At 61.1% G+C, this 14956-nt stretch overlaps 1 protein-coding gene across 5 annotated transcripts in view; it reads right to left on the bottom strand.

Annotated features, from left to right (window-relative positions):
• The window catches only part of NDUFA10 (NADH:ubiquinone oxidoreductase subunit A10), a 116932-nt gene that overhangs the window by 52749 nt on the left and 49227 nt on the right, over positions 1 to 14956 (bottom strand). The window contains exon 10 of one of the 5 annotated variants that reach the window (XM_045867611.2): positions 10959 to 11317. The exons of the other annotated variants lie outside the window; for them this stretch is intronic. Within the exon in view, the coding sequence (XP_045723567.1) occupies positions 11249 to 11317 (69 nt within the window). The 3' untranslated portion in view covers positions 10959 to 11248. Of the gene's footprint in view, positions 1 to 10958; positions 11318 to 14956 lie in introns of those variants that run through there. 5 annotated transcript variants of the gene reach the window in all.

Below are 14956 nucleotides of genomic sequence, written 5' to 3' on the forward strand. Positions count from 1 at the left end.
GAGTTCCGCAGAGCGCCAGGCCCCCACGGCCTGGCAGGGGCTGCTTTCCGTCTGGGGCGCAGAGTTTGTGTCCTGGACGCCTCTCCCACCCTGCAGGGGTGGCAGCAGGAGGAAGGGCTCAGCCGAGCTTGGTTGGGGCGCCGGCCCGAAATCCCGTGAACTGCCCCCGGCCCGCTGGGGAGAGCAGCGGGTCCCAACCCGACCTGGGCCCCCCACGGCCCATATGTCCCGGAGCCCTGGCTTCCTCCAGAGGGTGGACCGCTGTCCAGCTCCGTTTCTGCCACACGCTGTGGTACCGCTGCCCCGACCCCACACCGGAGCTCCAGCGAGGGACTCCTCGTGCCGTGCGGCTCTGGGCCGGAGGGCGGCCCGGGCCCCACAGGGCTGCACCCCTGCTCCGCTATGGCGGCCCTGCTTCTGTCCCTGCCCCCGTCTCTAAACCACCTTGTTGGTGTCTTGCTGGGATTCTTTCTCTAATTTTTCTTAATCTCTTCCTGTCCATTCTTTTAGGGACCAGGAGGGGGACATCCTGAAATTCAACTTTGCTCTGCCGTCTTGGACATTCCTTCTGAACACCCACAAGTGGGGACAAATCTTAGTCCCTGAGAATGTATGTGGTTGGGGACAGTGTGACTGTCACCGAGAAGGGAAAAGTTAGCTCTTTAGAGCCAAGAAGGGCACACAAGTTAGATCAAAAAAGGGAGATGGAACACGAAGACCAAGAAGTCGGACTTCCCTCAGGCAGGTGCCGACCTGCACACGTTCTGGACGCTGAGACATGGGCTCCTCAGGAAAGTGAGGTGCGGCCCCAGGTGACCTCCCCCAAAGGCCTTGTCCCCGGGGACCAGCCTGCCCCCTGCCCCCTCCTCAACCCCGCTGTGGGGAGCCCAGTGAGCGGGGCACCTCATCAGGCTAGATGAGGTGCAGGGACAGCACCAAAGATTTAAGAAAAAAAAATTACAGAAGGTAAACACAAAACTGAGGACATTCTGTCCCATTAACATAACTTTCCCCTTGGATTGGGCAAAGTTGTTCTTTTGCCTTGTTGGATAAAGGAACATCATAAAGATCATGCAAGAACCAGGAGAGACAGCATTCGCCCCATGAGGCCACCTCTCCGAGGCTCTGCCTCGGGCATGGGGTTTTCCCATTCCGAAGTACAGTGACCACCCCGAGCTGTCAGTCATACAGGACGGGAAGGGGTTTTCTGATGGGCTCCCCGGTGTTCCCGAGCGAGCAGTGAAGGCGGCGGTAGCCCTTTGCTTTCCCGGTGGGCTGTGAAAACCCCATGCCTGGGCTGGGCCAGGGCTCCCCTCGGGGCTCCCAGACACCGGGGCCTCAAGGGAGCTGCTGGGACACTTGACAGCTCCAGGAAAGGGCCTTGGGACGTCCCTGCGCCCATGTCCCCTCCCCTCACCACCTGCAGGCCCCTCGCCCAGACCATCGCACACCTTCCCCAGCCTTGTGGAGAACCCTGAGACCACCGAGGTCCCTGAGCGCAGAGCGTTAGCCCAGAGGCCTGACTTCGGGCTGGGCCTCCGTGCTGCCCAGCCACCCTAACCCCAGCCTGGCCCGGAGTAATTTTCTTTGTTGGGTGCTGGGGCAGCGACTGCTCAGGTTCTGAAAGCCTCCACCGTGGAAGGAACACCTGCAGGAGACAAGGGGTAAGCTCGGCTGTCACCCCACTGCCCCCGACCCCTCTGAACAGGCTGCCCCCAGAGCTGGTGACCCCCACGGCGATGCCCCCCAGGGACCAGCCTGGTGTAGGGGTGGACACAGGAGCCACCCTCCTGACAGCCAGACCCGGCTCCTGCGAGAAGGCAGGACAGCCCTGCCTGGCACCGTGGGCCCCCTACGAGGACTCCTGATGCCAGACAGAAGGACCCATGAGCGCCCAGACCAAGGCCCCCACCTGGCAGCTCCCTGTGGCCCTGCAGCACACTCTTCGCGGACGGAGGCTCCCCGCAGATGGAGACCCCCTGGGCCCCACAGGCCTGGCGGCCCCCGCCTACCCTACTCTAGCGTCCCGCCTGCCCGCGTGTGGCCGTCAGGGGCCCCAGGAAGCGGGCTTTCCCTCCTGCATTATTGTGGTCGGGGCCTGGACCAGTCGGGGAGGTGCAGCCTCCACCACACCCGTTTGGGGGTGTTTCTGGGTGTTTCTTCACCAGAACTGGCTACTGGGATCAAGAACGATGTTTTGCAATCCAACAAAAGCCCGGGATTCCAGCAACAAGATCAAACTCTGAGGCCCGGAGGAGCTCGGCTGTACCGCCCCCTGGCCGCCCAGAGCCCCTGCACGCTCCGGGGTCCGGTGGGTCTCGGGCTGAGCTCCGTCTGTCTGTCCATCTGTCTGTCTGTCTGGGGCTGAGCTCCTCACACCGCCGGCCGCTCCCCATGTCCGAGGCCACACTGACGGAGGGACGCGCCCCCAAGCTGGGTTTGGCCGCTGCTACGGGCTCAGAGAGCGAGCAGAGGAACGCTGAGGCTTGGCTCTCAGGACCACCCCATTCAGCCCACCGGGGGGTCAACCGGCCCTGCTGTGCACGCAGAGCCTGCTCGCAAGCACTGGGTGGGCATGCTTCCCCAGGACCCAGGGCAGATCCCTGACACTGCCAAACCCAGAGGCTCTCCCCTTCCCTACTGAGCGTCGCGTCGATGACAGAATCTCATGGCTGATGACCAGCCTCCCCACAAACCCCTGCGCCCACTCCCCCGCTCCGTGCCCCCAACAACGCCGGGCCCGGCCCCTGCCGACCCCTCGGAAGGTTTGATGCGCGCGTCGTGATGGCGGCACACGTCACCTGCTTCTTAGGTAAATGCCAGTCACTGACTTCACTCACGAAAACATGAAAACGACGCCGTCCCCACTCCCATTCAGCAGCAGAAACAGGCTCATGGATGAAGCAGCCGGCCAGGGCCAGACAGCCGCTCCGTGACCTGAGCCAGAGCCGCCCGGCCACAGAGACGACGGGCGCCCCAGCACCCGCGGGTGGGCTCTGCCCGCCTCCACGGAGCTGCGAGCACAGGCCACTGACCCTGGGGACCCGGGGGTCACGGGCGAGGGCTCTGCGCTCAGCCGCCTCGGCCAGCCAGGGAGGGAGGCAGACAAGTGACTAGAAGGGAGCCCATCCCCTCCCTCCCCACCATCGGGTTAGCTCCCGTCCGAGGGAGGGCAAGGCCCTGGGCTTCGGGCTGTAGGAAGAGCACACCTCCTCCTAAAGTCAGGAACGCTGCATGTCCTCCCGGGCCTTGTCAGCGAATCCCTGGGCTGCCCTTCTAAAAAGACAGTCAAAGGGCCCTGCAGGCGCGGGGGTCACACAGCCCCATCGAGGAGTCCCGGACCTCAAGCTTCCTCACTGCATGTCCCTGGACACCTGCATAACTTCTCTGAACCTCAGGGCTCTCAGGAGGAGTAGAGCCCGGACGAGGGGTCAGGCGCCACCCAGGGTGGAGGAGCCTGAGCGGGAGGCTGCAACTCAGACCGCCTCTCCGTCTCCCACAAACGCAGGCCAGAGGGCTCAGGGTGGGAATGGGCCATGGCTGCTCTGGAGCCTCACGAAGCCTCCCACCGTCCTGGCCGTGTGGACGGGCCGCGTGGGGCCTCCGTGTTCACTTGCAAGGACAGATCACACAACCTGCCCGCACAAAGCAGGCGGGAGGCCCAACAGGAAGGATCTGCCGCATGCGCAGTGCCCCGATGTTGCTGGGCACCCTCTCCCCCTGCGGCCCCCGACCCTTCCTGCCCCAGTCCAGGCCGCCACCCCTGGCCAGTGCCAGAGCTGCCGGGAGGATGGTGGGGGAAGCTGGGGTCAGGGGCTCTCCTCTGAGGCGTGAGGGGTGCTCTGACCGCAGGCTGCGGCAGGTGCAGGAGGGCGCTGGCTCTTCCCTCACCTGCATCCCGAGACAGGGCGGCCTGACACCACGTCCTCCCCGGTGGGGCTGCACAGTAACTGCTCTGCACCAGGGGGCCGGGCGGGCTGGAGTCACACCTGCGGGGAGCTGTGGACTGCTGCCAGGGACGTGCCCTTGGGAACACAGAGCACGTTCTCCACTGAGAGCCCCTTGGGAGGCGAGGTGGGAGGGGGCAGGACCACCAGACCTGGCGGGGCCGCCCCCATAGTTCCCCGTGGTGTCTCAGGGGCCTGCAGCAGACGGACAGCCCCCAACAAGGCACTGAGTGCAGGACTGGAGACCTTGTGACCTGAGGTGGCACGAGGGACCTTGTGGGTGTGAGGAAGGATCTTGGGGTGGGCACGGTCCTGACGCTGTGCGGGGCCGATGCCATCCCAGCGTCCTCAGGAGACAGTCGGAGGACACGTGAGGACAGAAGCAGCGCTCGGCTGGGGTCAGGGGGTCCGAGAGCCAAGGGGCCGAGGCCAGGAAGCCGCCTCCCTCCGAGCCTCCGGAAGGTTCCATCAGGCAGCACCGCGATGTCGGGTTCCTGACGCCCACAGCCAGCGCAAGCTCCCGGCAGTGGGTTCCAGCCCTCGTGGAGCTTGCGGGGTTGGTCACGTCCTGCTGGGAGCTGTGCGCGCGGATCGCCCCAGGGACCAGCTTGGTTAGGGCCGGAGGCTGAAGCGCACGGGGGCTCGGGCCATCACAGACACGTTTCTGAGCCCGCACAGACAGCCCGGCCGGTCTCAGAGGGTGGCGGCTCCGACACCCCTCGTGGAGCACCCACGGGCCCGCACACCCCGCCACCCTCTCCGCTTCTAGGCTGGCCTCTAAAGAGGCAGGAGGCCTTGAGGCCGCACCCACGTGCACGCCGCACGCCGGCGCCCATTTCGAGAAGTGCAACTCCGAGCACGCTCTGCTGCGGCGACACACATGGGCGTCTGCGAGGCGGCCAAGGCCCAGCCCCTCCAGAACCGCGGCGCGGAAAGCCCTTCTCTCGGTTTCCCCACTCGCACCTGCACCATCCCCTGGGGGGCTCGCGGCCAAGCAGCCTTCAGGGCAGAGGGCACTGAGGGGCCGACGCCAATTTGAAGGAGGGCCCCACGGACCCCAGGGTGCCCGCTAGACGAGCAAACACATTTGCTGGAGGAGAGAAAGGGGCTAACTTAAAAAAAAAAAAAGGTCAAGGGTCTCTCAAGGTAAAAACTCTCGTTTGATTCCTTTTTTGTGCTCGTAGCAAGCGCACATGCCCTTAGACGGCGCAGGCCGCTGGGAGGTGGTGACTACCTGGCCTCCAGCGCCCCACAAACTCTGCAAAGGGAGGCCCTGAGCGCTGCGCATCGCGGCGCCGTCCCTCTGCCTCCTCCCGGCGAGGACAGCAACCCCACCTCAGACAAAGGGTTCGTTTTGCCAGCTCCTTGCGGTGGGATTTCTAGCCAGCGGGAGTTCTTTCTGCAGCTAAATTACATCCTCTCAGCAAGGCTGGTTCCTCCTTCGCAGGAGGGGCTCATTTTAATTTCGGCTTTGGCCGGTGCATAGTGAGCTCCTTTTGCTTTTCACTGCAACAGAAATGAGGTTATTACATGTATCTACTGAGAAAGCAAGCTTCACGTTAAGTCTACAAATACTAGAGACCATATACACATGGAAAGCCACCCTGAGAACAGAGTATCTAGACAAGCTCCACACCGGGGGGCTGGGCGGGCAGGACCCCAGGTTCCTTCTGCACAGCATGAAGGGCAGAGGGCAGCGGGGCCTCGGAGCGTCCGGCAGGTGTCCAAGGCCTCGGGATGGCGGACAGATCACACCAACAGGACCGGAGGTTCACTGTCCCATGGCCGGCACTAGGACGGAGCGCTGTCCTGACGTGGCTCCGTGGTCCTCACCAAGGTCAGCCCCAGGTCCTATTCCACAGGTGCTGTGGGAAGCACACTGCAGCTGTGACACCGGGGGCGGGCGGGGGGGAGTACGCGTCGACGTGGGACCCAGGCCTCACCAGATGCCTCCACAAGGCGTGGCCACCACGTCCGGGCACAGGTCCGTGCAGATTCGGCTGGCAGGGTCTGCCGGGGCTTCAGGGGACGACCGAGGGTGGGGGCAGCTGGGTGCGAGGTCGGGACGGGGTTCTTCGAGAGGGGGCAGCCGCAGCTCTGAACCAAGGGCCAGATGAACAGGTGGTGGCTTTGGACCCCACTGCTGCTCAGCCCTGTGGACAGCGTGACTCCTTGGCCGCGCTGAGGGGTGGGAGGCGGGTGGGAGGCAGGCGGGAGGCAGAATCCAGGGGCAGACACTGCAGCAACTTCTCAGGCACGGGTACGGGAGAGGGGCAGCAGCAGAGGAAACCGGACCTCTGGTTAGGGTCTGCACTGCCCCATGGAGGGGCGCACCCTGGTCAGCGGCCCCCCACACCCAGACAGGCCCAGGGGACCCCTGACTGGCTCAGAGGCCGGACCCATCACCCACAGCAGCGTGTGCAAGGTGTGCAACACTCCCAGACAAGGGCATCTTCATCGCACACGGCGGCAGCTTCTCTAGAGTGAGAGCCCATGAGCAGCCAGCACGAACAGGAAGCCGGGCTACGCGCAGCCCTGACGTGAAGGTCGGTCACGGCTGCTCTGAAGGAGACTCGGCGTGGGCGTCCACCAAACCCTCCAGGTCTCCATCAGGAGACAAGGCTGGGCCAAGCACCGGGAAGTGACACAGAGCCTTTCTCAGCACCTACAAACCACCAAGTGTGCAGACCGGCAGGGAGCGCGCACCCCAGGGGTGAGACTCAGGTTCCACCGCGGCCCCGGTGCCCGTCCTAACACCCCTGTCCACCCAGTGCAAGGGCTGGGGCCCCTGGATTCACCTCATGTGTCTACAATACGAAGATTACAACGATCCTTGAGCCTCCTGCTTTTTACAGAAGGGTTCGAGTCGTGCACTCGACACTGTGATGTTCAGGGGAACGTGGTGCCTTTGGCCTGAGCACTTTGCGGAGTGTGGGGGAGTAGGTGTCCACAGCGGTGAGCCTCCCCTCCAGGAGGGCAGGCGCCCAGCCAGCGTCCCACCTGCGCTCCCTGACGGAACAGAGCTCAACAGGGACGGGGACACACTTCTGGCACAGGGTGATGCTGGGCTGCATCTCTAGGAGGAAGCTCCTGGCTGGAAAGGACCCCGCTCTCCCTCCAATTCGTTCATTCATTCTGCTGTCCCTGGCTGAGCCCCCACGGCCCTATCTCTACCCACCTCCTGACATGGCTTGCTCTGAGGCCATGTCACCATCGCCCCCATGCCCCCCAATCCGGATCCACCAGGAACAGCCACTCTGCTCTTCTGCATCTGCCCCAGGCTCGGGCCTGACCTGCTTGCCCCGCTGCTGGGTCTCAGGGCCTCACGGAGATTATGGCTTCAGTAGGCGAGTGATCCGAGCCTGCGGGCCAGGCTGCAGCTGCAGCCCCAGCAAGTCCGTGCCTGGGCTGCACGCGGTGCTGGGGACACAGGAGGCTCCGTGCACATCCGTGCAGGAGGGCTCACTACCGCACTGAACATTAACAAAGGTTAATGCCATGAAACTACACAGCACCGAACAGAGCGCTTCCAGAATGCAATGACCGGCTGGGTTTAACCAGGGAGCTTCCCAGCGCTGACTTAGAAGTGTCACTGATGAAAATGGGGTACTGTTCTGATTAAAACAATTTCCTACTTAATTAAGACTTTCAATCCAGTAGTATGGACAAATGACATGCATTTACACGTTTAAAGATAAAATTTTACTGTTTCCCGTTAGAAGAACTCTTAGTAAGCCGCCCTCAGAGATCGCGGCCCAATGGCAGCGAGCCACGCAAATGACCACAGGTTACACGGGGAAGTTCAGCCTCCTTTGAGGAGGAGTTCTTTCTTTTGAAAGATTTATTTATTTCAGAGAGAGGGAGAAAGGAGCGAGCATATGCACACGAGTGGGAGGGCAGAGGGAGAGGGAGAATCCCAAGTGGATTCGGAGCTGAGCGCGGAGCCCAACGTGGAGGACCCTCAGGACCCTGAGATCACACCTGAGCCAAAATTGAGAGCCGGATGCTTCACCGACTGAGCCACCCTGGTACCCCCTGGGGAGGGGTTTCTTTTTTTTTTTTTTTTTTTTAGGCAAAACAAAGAAATTTTTTTTATTCTTATGTTAATCCCCATACATTACATCATTAGTTTTAGGTGAAGTGTTCCATGATTCATTGTTTGTGCATAACACCCAGTGCTCCATGCAGAATGTGCCCTCCTCAATACCCACCACCAGGCTAACCCCTCCTCCCACCCCCCTCCCCTCCAGAACCCTGTTTGTTTTTCAGAGTCCATCGTCTCTCATGGTTCGTCTACCCCTCCGATTTCCCCTGCTTCATTCTTCCCCACCTGCTACCTTCTTCTTTTTTTTTCTTAACATATATTGCATTATTTGTTTCAGAGGTACAGATCTGAGATTCAACAGTCTTGCACAATTCACAGTGCTTACCAGAGCACATACCCTGGGGAGGGGTTTCTAACAGGGCTCTGCAGCCCGGGGGAACGCAGGTGGGGGTCCCCGACACGGGGCATCAGAACAAACCCAGGCAGGGATCGGGGAGGACAGAGGGGAGGCCTTTCCCTGAGGATATCTCCCTGTTCAAGTGGTGGACACATCACATCACAGTGCCCTTTCCTTTATGAAATCCAAGGTAGTATTAGATGATCCCTCTTATGGGGGTGACGACTGAGAGTCTCTGCCTCTGTTTCCTGGCTCGTGATTTTCCTAACGCAAAGCCTCCGGTTCCTAGTTTTTACTTCTGTCCAGATATAAAACCAAGATTACTGGGGCACATACTTCCATTCATCGAATCCTGACCAGCCAGGGGCTGCTGCCTACACGTCTTTCCTCTAAAAGCCCAAATGCATGACAGTCGTTGTGGCTTTCGTTCTCCACCCCTACCCTGCCAAGCCCCCAAATGCTGCACCCGGTGTGAGCCTGGACCGTGCCCTCCTACGAGAAAGCAGCTGCCCGCTGCCTCTTTGTTCCGACAGGTGCACAGCTACGAACCACCGGCCCAGAAACGGGTAGCTGGTCAACAGGACACAGATCCCAAGCCAAACGAGTGGCCAGCCGGCTGCTGAAAAAAACCGGGCTCTGACAAACGAGATGGGTTTTGGCAAGCAGGACAGGAGCTTCCTTTGTCTCTGCTGTAGTCCAGAACCCAAAGTAACCAGCCTGCTGCCACACCTGCTCGTTGAGGGGGAGGCCTCCTCCCCTGCTGCTCTGGCCACGCACCTCGTCTGCAGGAGCCGGGCTGCCAGAGCCAGGCGGCCGCAGGAGCACCCGGCAAGGCCTGCTTGCAAGGTGGACATAAGTAACTAATTCCCTCTGAAAGCACGTGGCCACACAGACATCGCTCCTGGTCCTCAAAGCACTGAACCTTCCAACACGGAGTCTTTAAACACACATGGTGTCATTCCAACTCTGCAGCTTTTAGGCGTTGTAGCATTTTTGTAAAACTAAATCACGGCTGCTCTGAAGTAAGGAGACCCCACACGGGCGTCCACTAAACCCTCCAGGTCTCCATCTGGAGAGACGGCTGGGTCCCTGTTTATTTGCTTTTCTCTGCCCAGCACTCACACGGGAAGCACCGGGAAATGACACAGAGCCTTTCTCAGCACCTACAAACCACCAAGTGTGCAGGCCGGCAGGGAGCGCGCACCCCAGGGGTGAGACTCGGGCTCCATCGTGGCCCCCGGTGCCGTGCACACAAGCTGGGAGGGACGAGTCCGCGCTCGGAGAGAGCCGGCTCCCACCCAAGCAGTCCTGACCACACAGCAGGCTTGCCACCCATTGGGGACGCTGCCGTGGAGAGCGAGCTCATTACGGCCGAGACATCAGGAACAGCCAAGATAATTAAAGATGTTTTTCTTTTCCTTCCTCCTCTCCTTAATGGTTTGTGAGGCACTTAGTCCAAAGATACCCCACAGCTGGCTGGGTGCCGAGGGCTCTCCCATGCAGCGATTACAGCAGGGTGTCTCAGGGAAACGCAGAGCTTCCACACTGAAGTCTGACTCCAACTCAGACGCTGCTGGAAACTTTCTTTTCAACTGTTAAACACCCCCCCCCCCAAAAAGTAAGAAGGGAAGGGGAAAGGAAGGAAAGAGAAGAAGAGGGGAGGAGAGAAGGGGAGGGGAGGGAAGGGGAGTAGGGGGCAAACAGGAGAGGAAGGAGAGGAGGGAGGAGGGGGATGATGAAGGGGAGGAGGAGAGGAAAGCAGAGGAAGGAGGGGAAGTCAGGGGAAGGAAGAAAGGGGGAGGGGAGCAGGGAAGCTGGGGAGGGGGAGGGGCTGGAGAGCGGTCTGCGGCCTCCTCTGCACTGAGCATTACTGGACGGCGGGTGGGTGCCTACTGAGCACCTGGGCGAGCATGGGGAGCGAGTGCCCGAGCGCGGCCAGCGCAGCCCGTGTGGCCGAGGAACCGAACTCTATGCTGCATGAACTTCAAGCACCTAAATTTCAACAGGCGCAGGCGGCCAGGGGCCTGTGCGCGGCCGGTGGGGCAGCTCCGAGGGAGAGGGCGCTCCGCTCACAGCCGCCAGCTGCCCTGAAACACTCACCTCTACAAGGAGCTCGCAACAAGTTTTCTTTTTGTTTTCTACGTAAAGTAAAGAAATGGGATCTTCCTCTCCATCCAGAGCTCGTTCCTGTGCTTCCTGAGCCTGTGCTCCCCTCCCAGGGAGGAATGTCAAGGCCAGCTCCGTAAACACGTGGTGACCTCTTCCTGGCTCTGGCCTCTCCCCCTCACATCGTCCCTGCTCACCCCGCCGTGGTTATGCTGCCGAATCAGGCGGGATCAGCGCTTCAGAAGCCCTCGGAGTCCTGGCCTCCGTCTCAATAAACCAAACCCATCACAGTACACGGTCAGTGACGTGTAAGCAAACACGTGTGTGCACACACATATGTGACGTGTGCGGGTGCAGAGGGAGGATGGAGGGAAACGCCGCGGCATCGGTTTCATTTCCTGATGTCTGAAGAAACCAAGTACCAACTCTACATGACACAGAACACAACTGTAATGAAACGAAATTCTTCCAGTAATATGTGGTCTTTTAATAGCAGATTTTTCTTCCCAGTGATAATTATGGATCATTGCCAAATAAAGCCAGAAGGCCGCAAAGCCTCCTAAACCAAGAAGCCCCGTCCCTCACCAGCTACTCTACAGGGCAGCCTGCTCCCGGCCAGGCCGATTCTCCCACGGTGCCGTTCTCGGGCTGTTTACCTCCTCCAACCTCACACTGTAAAGCACGGAGTCCACAGGAGCGGGGCAGACGGGAAGTGTCCTCGCCATCGGGATGCAGACCGTGGAGGACGGCCCGTCACTTCAGCCAGATCCACTTGTCACCCACGTCCGCGTTGTACCCGGGGCAGTACTTGCGGCCGGGCAGCTGTGGGAGGGAAGGCCATGGTCACAAGGGTTCACAAGGCACTCGAGGCCCCAGCTCGCTGCAGCAGGGGCTCAACGGCATGTCCTGCTGCGAGTGTGAGCGCCCCGCGGGAATAGAGCCCTGCTGGCCCACGTGCGCCCACAACATGCAGCTGCCTGGGGTGGCCTCTGGCCTGGGAGGCAGCACGTCTGTTCTCAGGCTTTGAGGGTCATGATTGGAAAAACCCACTCACACCTGCAGAGAGCGCTGCTCTCAGCAGTGTTCTGGCTGGAAGAGCAAACTGGGGAGAACTCAGGTGAGTTCACGACGGGGCCCTCCGCCCTCTCTGGGGCAGGTTATGGAAGCGGACAAAGGAGGGCGGTGGACACCAGGCCCCAGCTAAGTGGGAGCTCCCAGGGGCGGGGGGAGGAAGCGGACCGGACCCAGGAGGGCTGTCTGTCGGGGCGGCAATGGGACTGGGAGGACAGAGGTCTCCTGCCGGCCCTCCCACGGGGCCCAGAGACACCACGCCACGCGGCCACAGGCCCACTCCCACAGGCAAAGGCGTCTGCGGCAAGAGCCAGGGGCCGTGGGCTCTGGTGGCCACAGTGCGGGGCAGGCCTGCGACGGAGCTGCGCACGGCCAGGGAAACACTCGAGCACCCTGTTTTGCCAAGTTACATGAGTGGGAACAAAATATTGAATTTACTTCTTCATGTTTTCAAATCAATGTGGATAAACAGATTTGTACATACTACATACAAAAATCTTCCACATTTTGCCCTTAAGTACTAAAGTATTTAAAAAACCAAATCAGTCTCCCCTTCACCTACTCAGCAAGGCAGCCAAGCGCAGCCACGGCAAGGGGAGTCCGGGGCTCCGCACGCCACCGCCAACACCGGACGGAGCTCCGACGACTGGCCGGCTTGAGGCCCCGCACCCACGCCCTCTCTCCAGTGCCGTCACGCAGGTGTGCAGGGGGATTCTGTAGCCCGCAGCGGAGGTTGGGCTGCCGGGGGCTGGCGGGGGGCTGAGCCTGTGCATTTCAGAGCGGGGGCTCTGCTTTTCGGGCCCGGGAGACCCTGTTAATGGGGCCATCCACGTGCCAGGAGCATTCTGGGAATCCAAAAGGAAGACAAAAGACGAGACCCAGCTCCCCAGGACCCCAGAGTCTTGGGGAGAGACTGGCAAGGGGGCAGGCCTCACAGCCCCACGGCCACGGCAGCACCGCAGGAGCCCAGCGGGGGGCGTGTGCGTGCAGCTGCCCGGAGAGAGGGGGGCACTCGGGGGGGGGCAGGCGCCCAGTTTGCTGTGCAGGCTACGGGACACGGCGAGTGTTAGGAAGATGTCAGTTTTTCCGCTCTCTGATCGCAACAAGCGCTTGGGCGTAAGATGGGTGCAGCCGCCGCAGCACGCCCGGGCGAGGGCCACAGGGACTAACACCGTGTCTGGCTTCCTCGGGCCCCGGGAAGCCCTGCGTACCAGAGGAGCAGGCGGAGGGCAGGTGGTGGCCCCAGGGAAGGTGAGCGCCCAGCCTGACCGCGGACACTGCGTGGAGAAGGTGAGGGGCAGTGGGAAAGCTGGGTCTGAGGCTGCAGAGGCAGGGCTGCGCTGAGGATCCATGGGTACGCCGCCAGCACCCAGCAGCCCGGACAGAGGGGACGCCACCCCAACTGATGAGGGTGCCCAGGGAAGAGCGCAGGGAAGATGCATGGAGACACTGACCTGTGGATGAAGAGGGTCTGGGCAGGGACGGGGCAGCTCGGGGAAGCTGAGACTATGACAACGACTAACAGCACATGTCCGTGCACACAGAGTGGGGGTGACAGAGTCCCTGTGCCAAGGAGGGCAGACTGTGTCAGGCAGAACAATGCCCCAACCCCCAGATCCTGTGCCTACAAGACCTCACACGGCACAGGGGGCTTTGCGGAGCACATGGATTGTCCACAGGGGCCCAGGGTCGGCACAAGGGGCCCAAGAGAAGGTCAGACCAGAGGAGGAGATGGGGCCACGGAAGCAGAGGCCAGGTGATGGGGCCACGAACCACAGGGTGCAGGCACCTCCAGAAGCTGGAAGTGGGCAGGAAACAGACCCTCCCCTCAAGTGTCCACGAGGAACACAGCCCTGCCAACACCCTGATCTCCTACTCCCGACCTCCGGAGCCCTGAGACAACACAGGTAAGCAGCTTCCCAGGACACACACATGGATGCTCTGCCCTTCGTGATGGAGACGCTGGGGCACTTCTGTTCACACTAGGGGGCACGCTGATGGAGAGGCCCCGGCCGCGGGAGACAGTGGGCAACCCGCTGAGAACAGGGTAAGGAGGGAGGGCAGGCCGGAGCGCCCTGGGCTCGCGCCCCCCGCCCCCGCCCGGGGCCCCCATCCAGGAACACCCAGCCAACGGCCGCCACGGCACAGCAGCCCCAGCAGGAAAGAGCAGTGTGGCTTTGCAGCGTCCCCACAGTGGCCCACCAGAAAGGGACTTCTCTTCCTGAAGGACCACCCCCAGCACTGTGTGCAGGGAACAGAGCGCTGACCTGTCAGGGGAAGAGCTCAGGAAGGCTCTCAAACGTCACCCACGCCTGTGGCGAGCCGCTCGACGGCAGCAGTCCCCAGCCTCCATCAGCGGAGCCCCCGGGGCTCGGAGGTGCCCCAGAGCGCAGCCGAGAGGAAGGGCCAGCATGCGGCAGCAGCGGGGCTCTGCTCGCGTCTTGGCAGGGCGGATGTTAAGCCACCGAGCAACTGAAGGCAGGCAGACCAGCAGCAGCTGCGCACGACCCCACACACCTGCTCCCAGGACCGCTCGGGCCGGCGGTTCGCGGGCCTCTGATTTCCAGATCCTCAGGGTCCCTTTCCAGCACGTTTAAGCTAACAGGGACCCCAGGGAGGGTTTCCGTTTGGAACATTTCACACCGAGGGAAGGCAAAAATAAGCTTTTTCTTTTCCGTTACTTCCTATCCGCATCTGCTCATTTAAATAAACCTGCAAACCACCAAAACCCAGTTCACACCTGTCACGTGAGAGAACATGCCTGCGATATCCTGAGAAGAGAGTGTGTCGCCACCTTCCCACTCAGGAACCATCCCTCCCCGCACACCTGCCTGCAGGTGCACTGCTGGGGAAAAGGGCCGTCAGCCCGCCCCGTACCTCCTACTCTTCCTCCTTCCCTCCACCAGTTCCCCAGAAGGTGGATGCCGGCCGCCCACACAGACAAGGGCCACCCCCGGTGAGCGCGGCGCTAGCTGGGGGAGCTCTGTGGGACGGGGCTGCCAGGTGCCTCCAGGGCACGGGCCTCCAGCCTTGTGCAGGAGAAATAACCACCTAGTTTATTCAAGCCACAAATATTCTAGCTTGTGTTTTTTGGTTCTCCCAGCTGAACTTACTTCTAATCTTAATTTTTTCCTTCTTGCACAGGAAAATATTTCAGAAGAAATTCTGACTAGTGGAAGGCCCCCTCTTCACTACCTACAGGTTTTCATTCAAAAGCTCTGTGAAGATATTACATCAACGGTTACTTATGAAGTGTTTAGAGGAGAAGCAGGGGAGTGGGGGAGGGGGAGGATGGGGAGGAAGGAGGAGGAGGGGTGGGGAAGAGGGGGAAGGAGAAAGGGGGGGGAAGGAAGGGGGAGGAGCAGGAGGAGGGAGGACAGGGACGGGAAG

Source organism: Mirounga angustirostris, unplaced genomic scaffold, assembly GCF_029215605.1.
Source record: "Mirounga angustirostris isolate CCGP_5_RB_7025 unplaced genomic scaffold, mMirAng1.0.hap1 SCAF_3, whole genome shotgun sequence".
Classification (NCBI taxonomy): Eukaryota; Metazoa; Chordata; class Mammalia; order Carnivora; family Phocidae; genus Mirounga; species Mirounga angustirostris.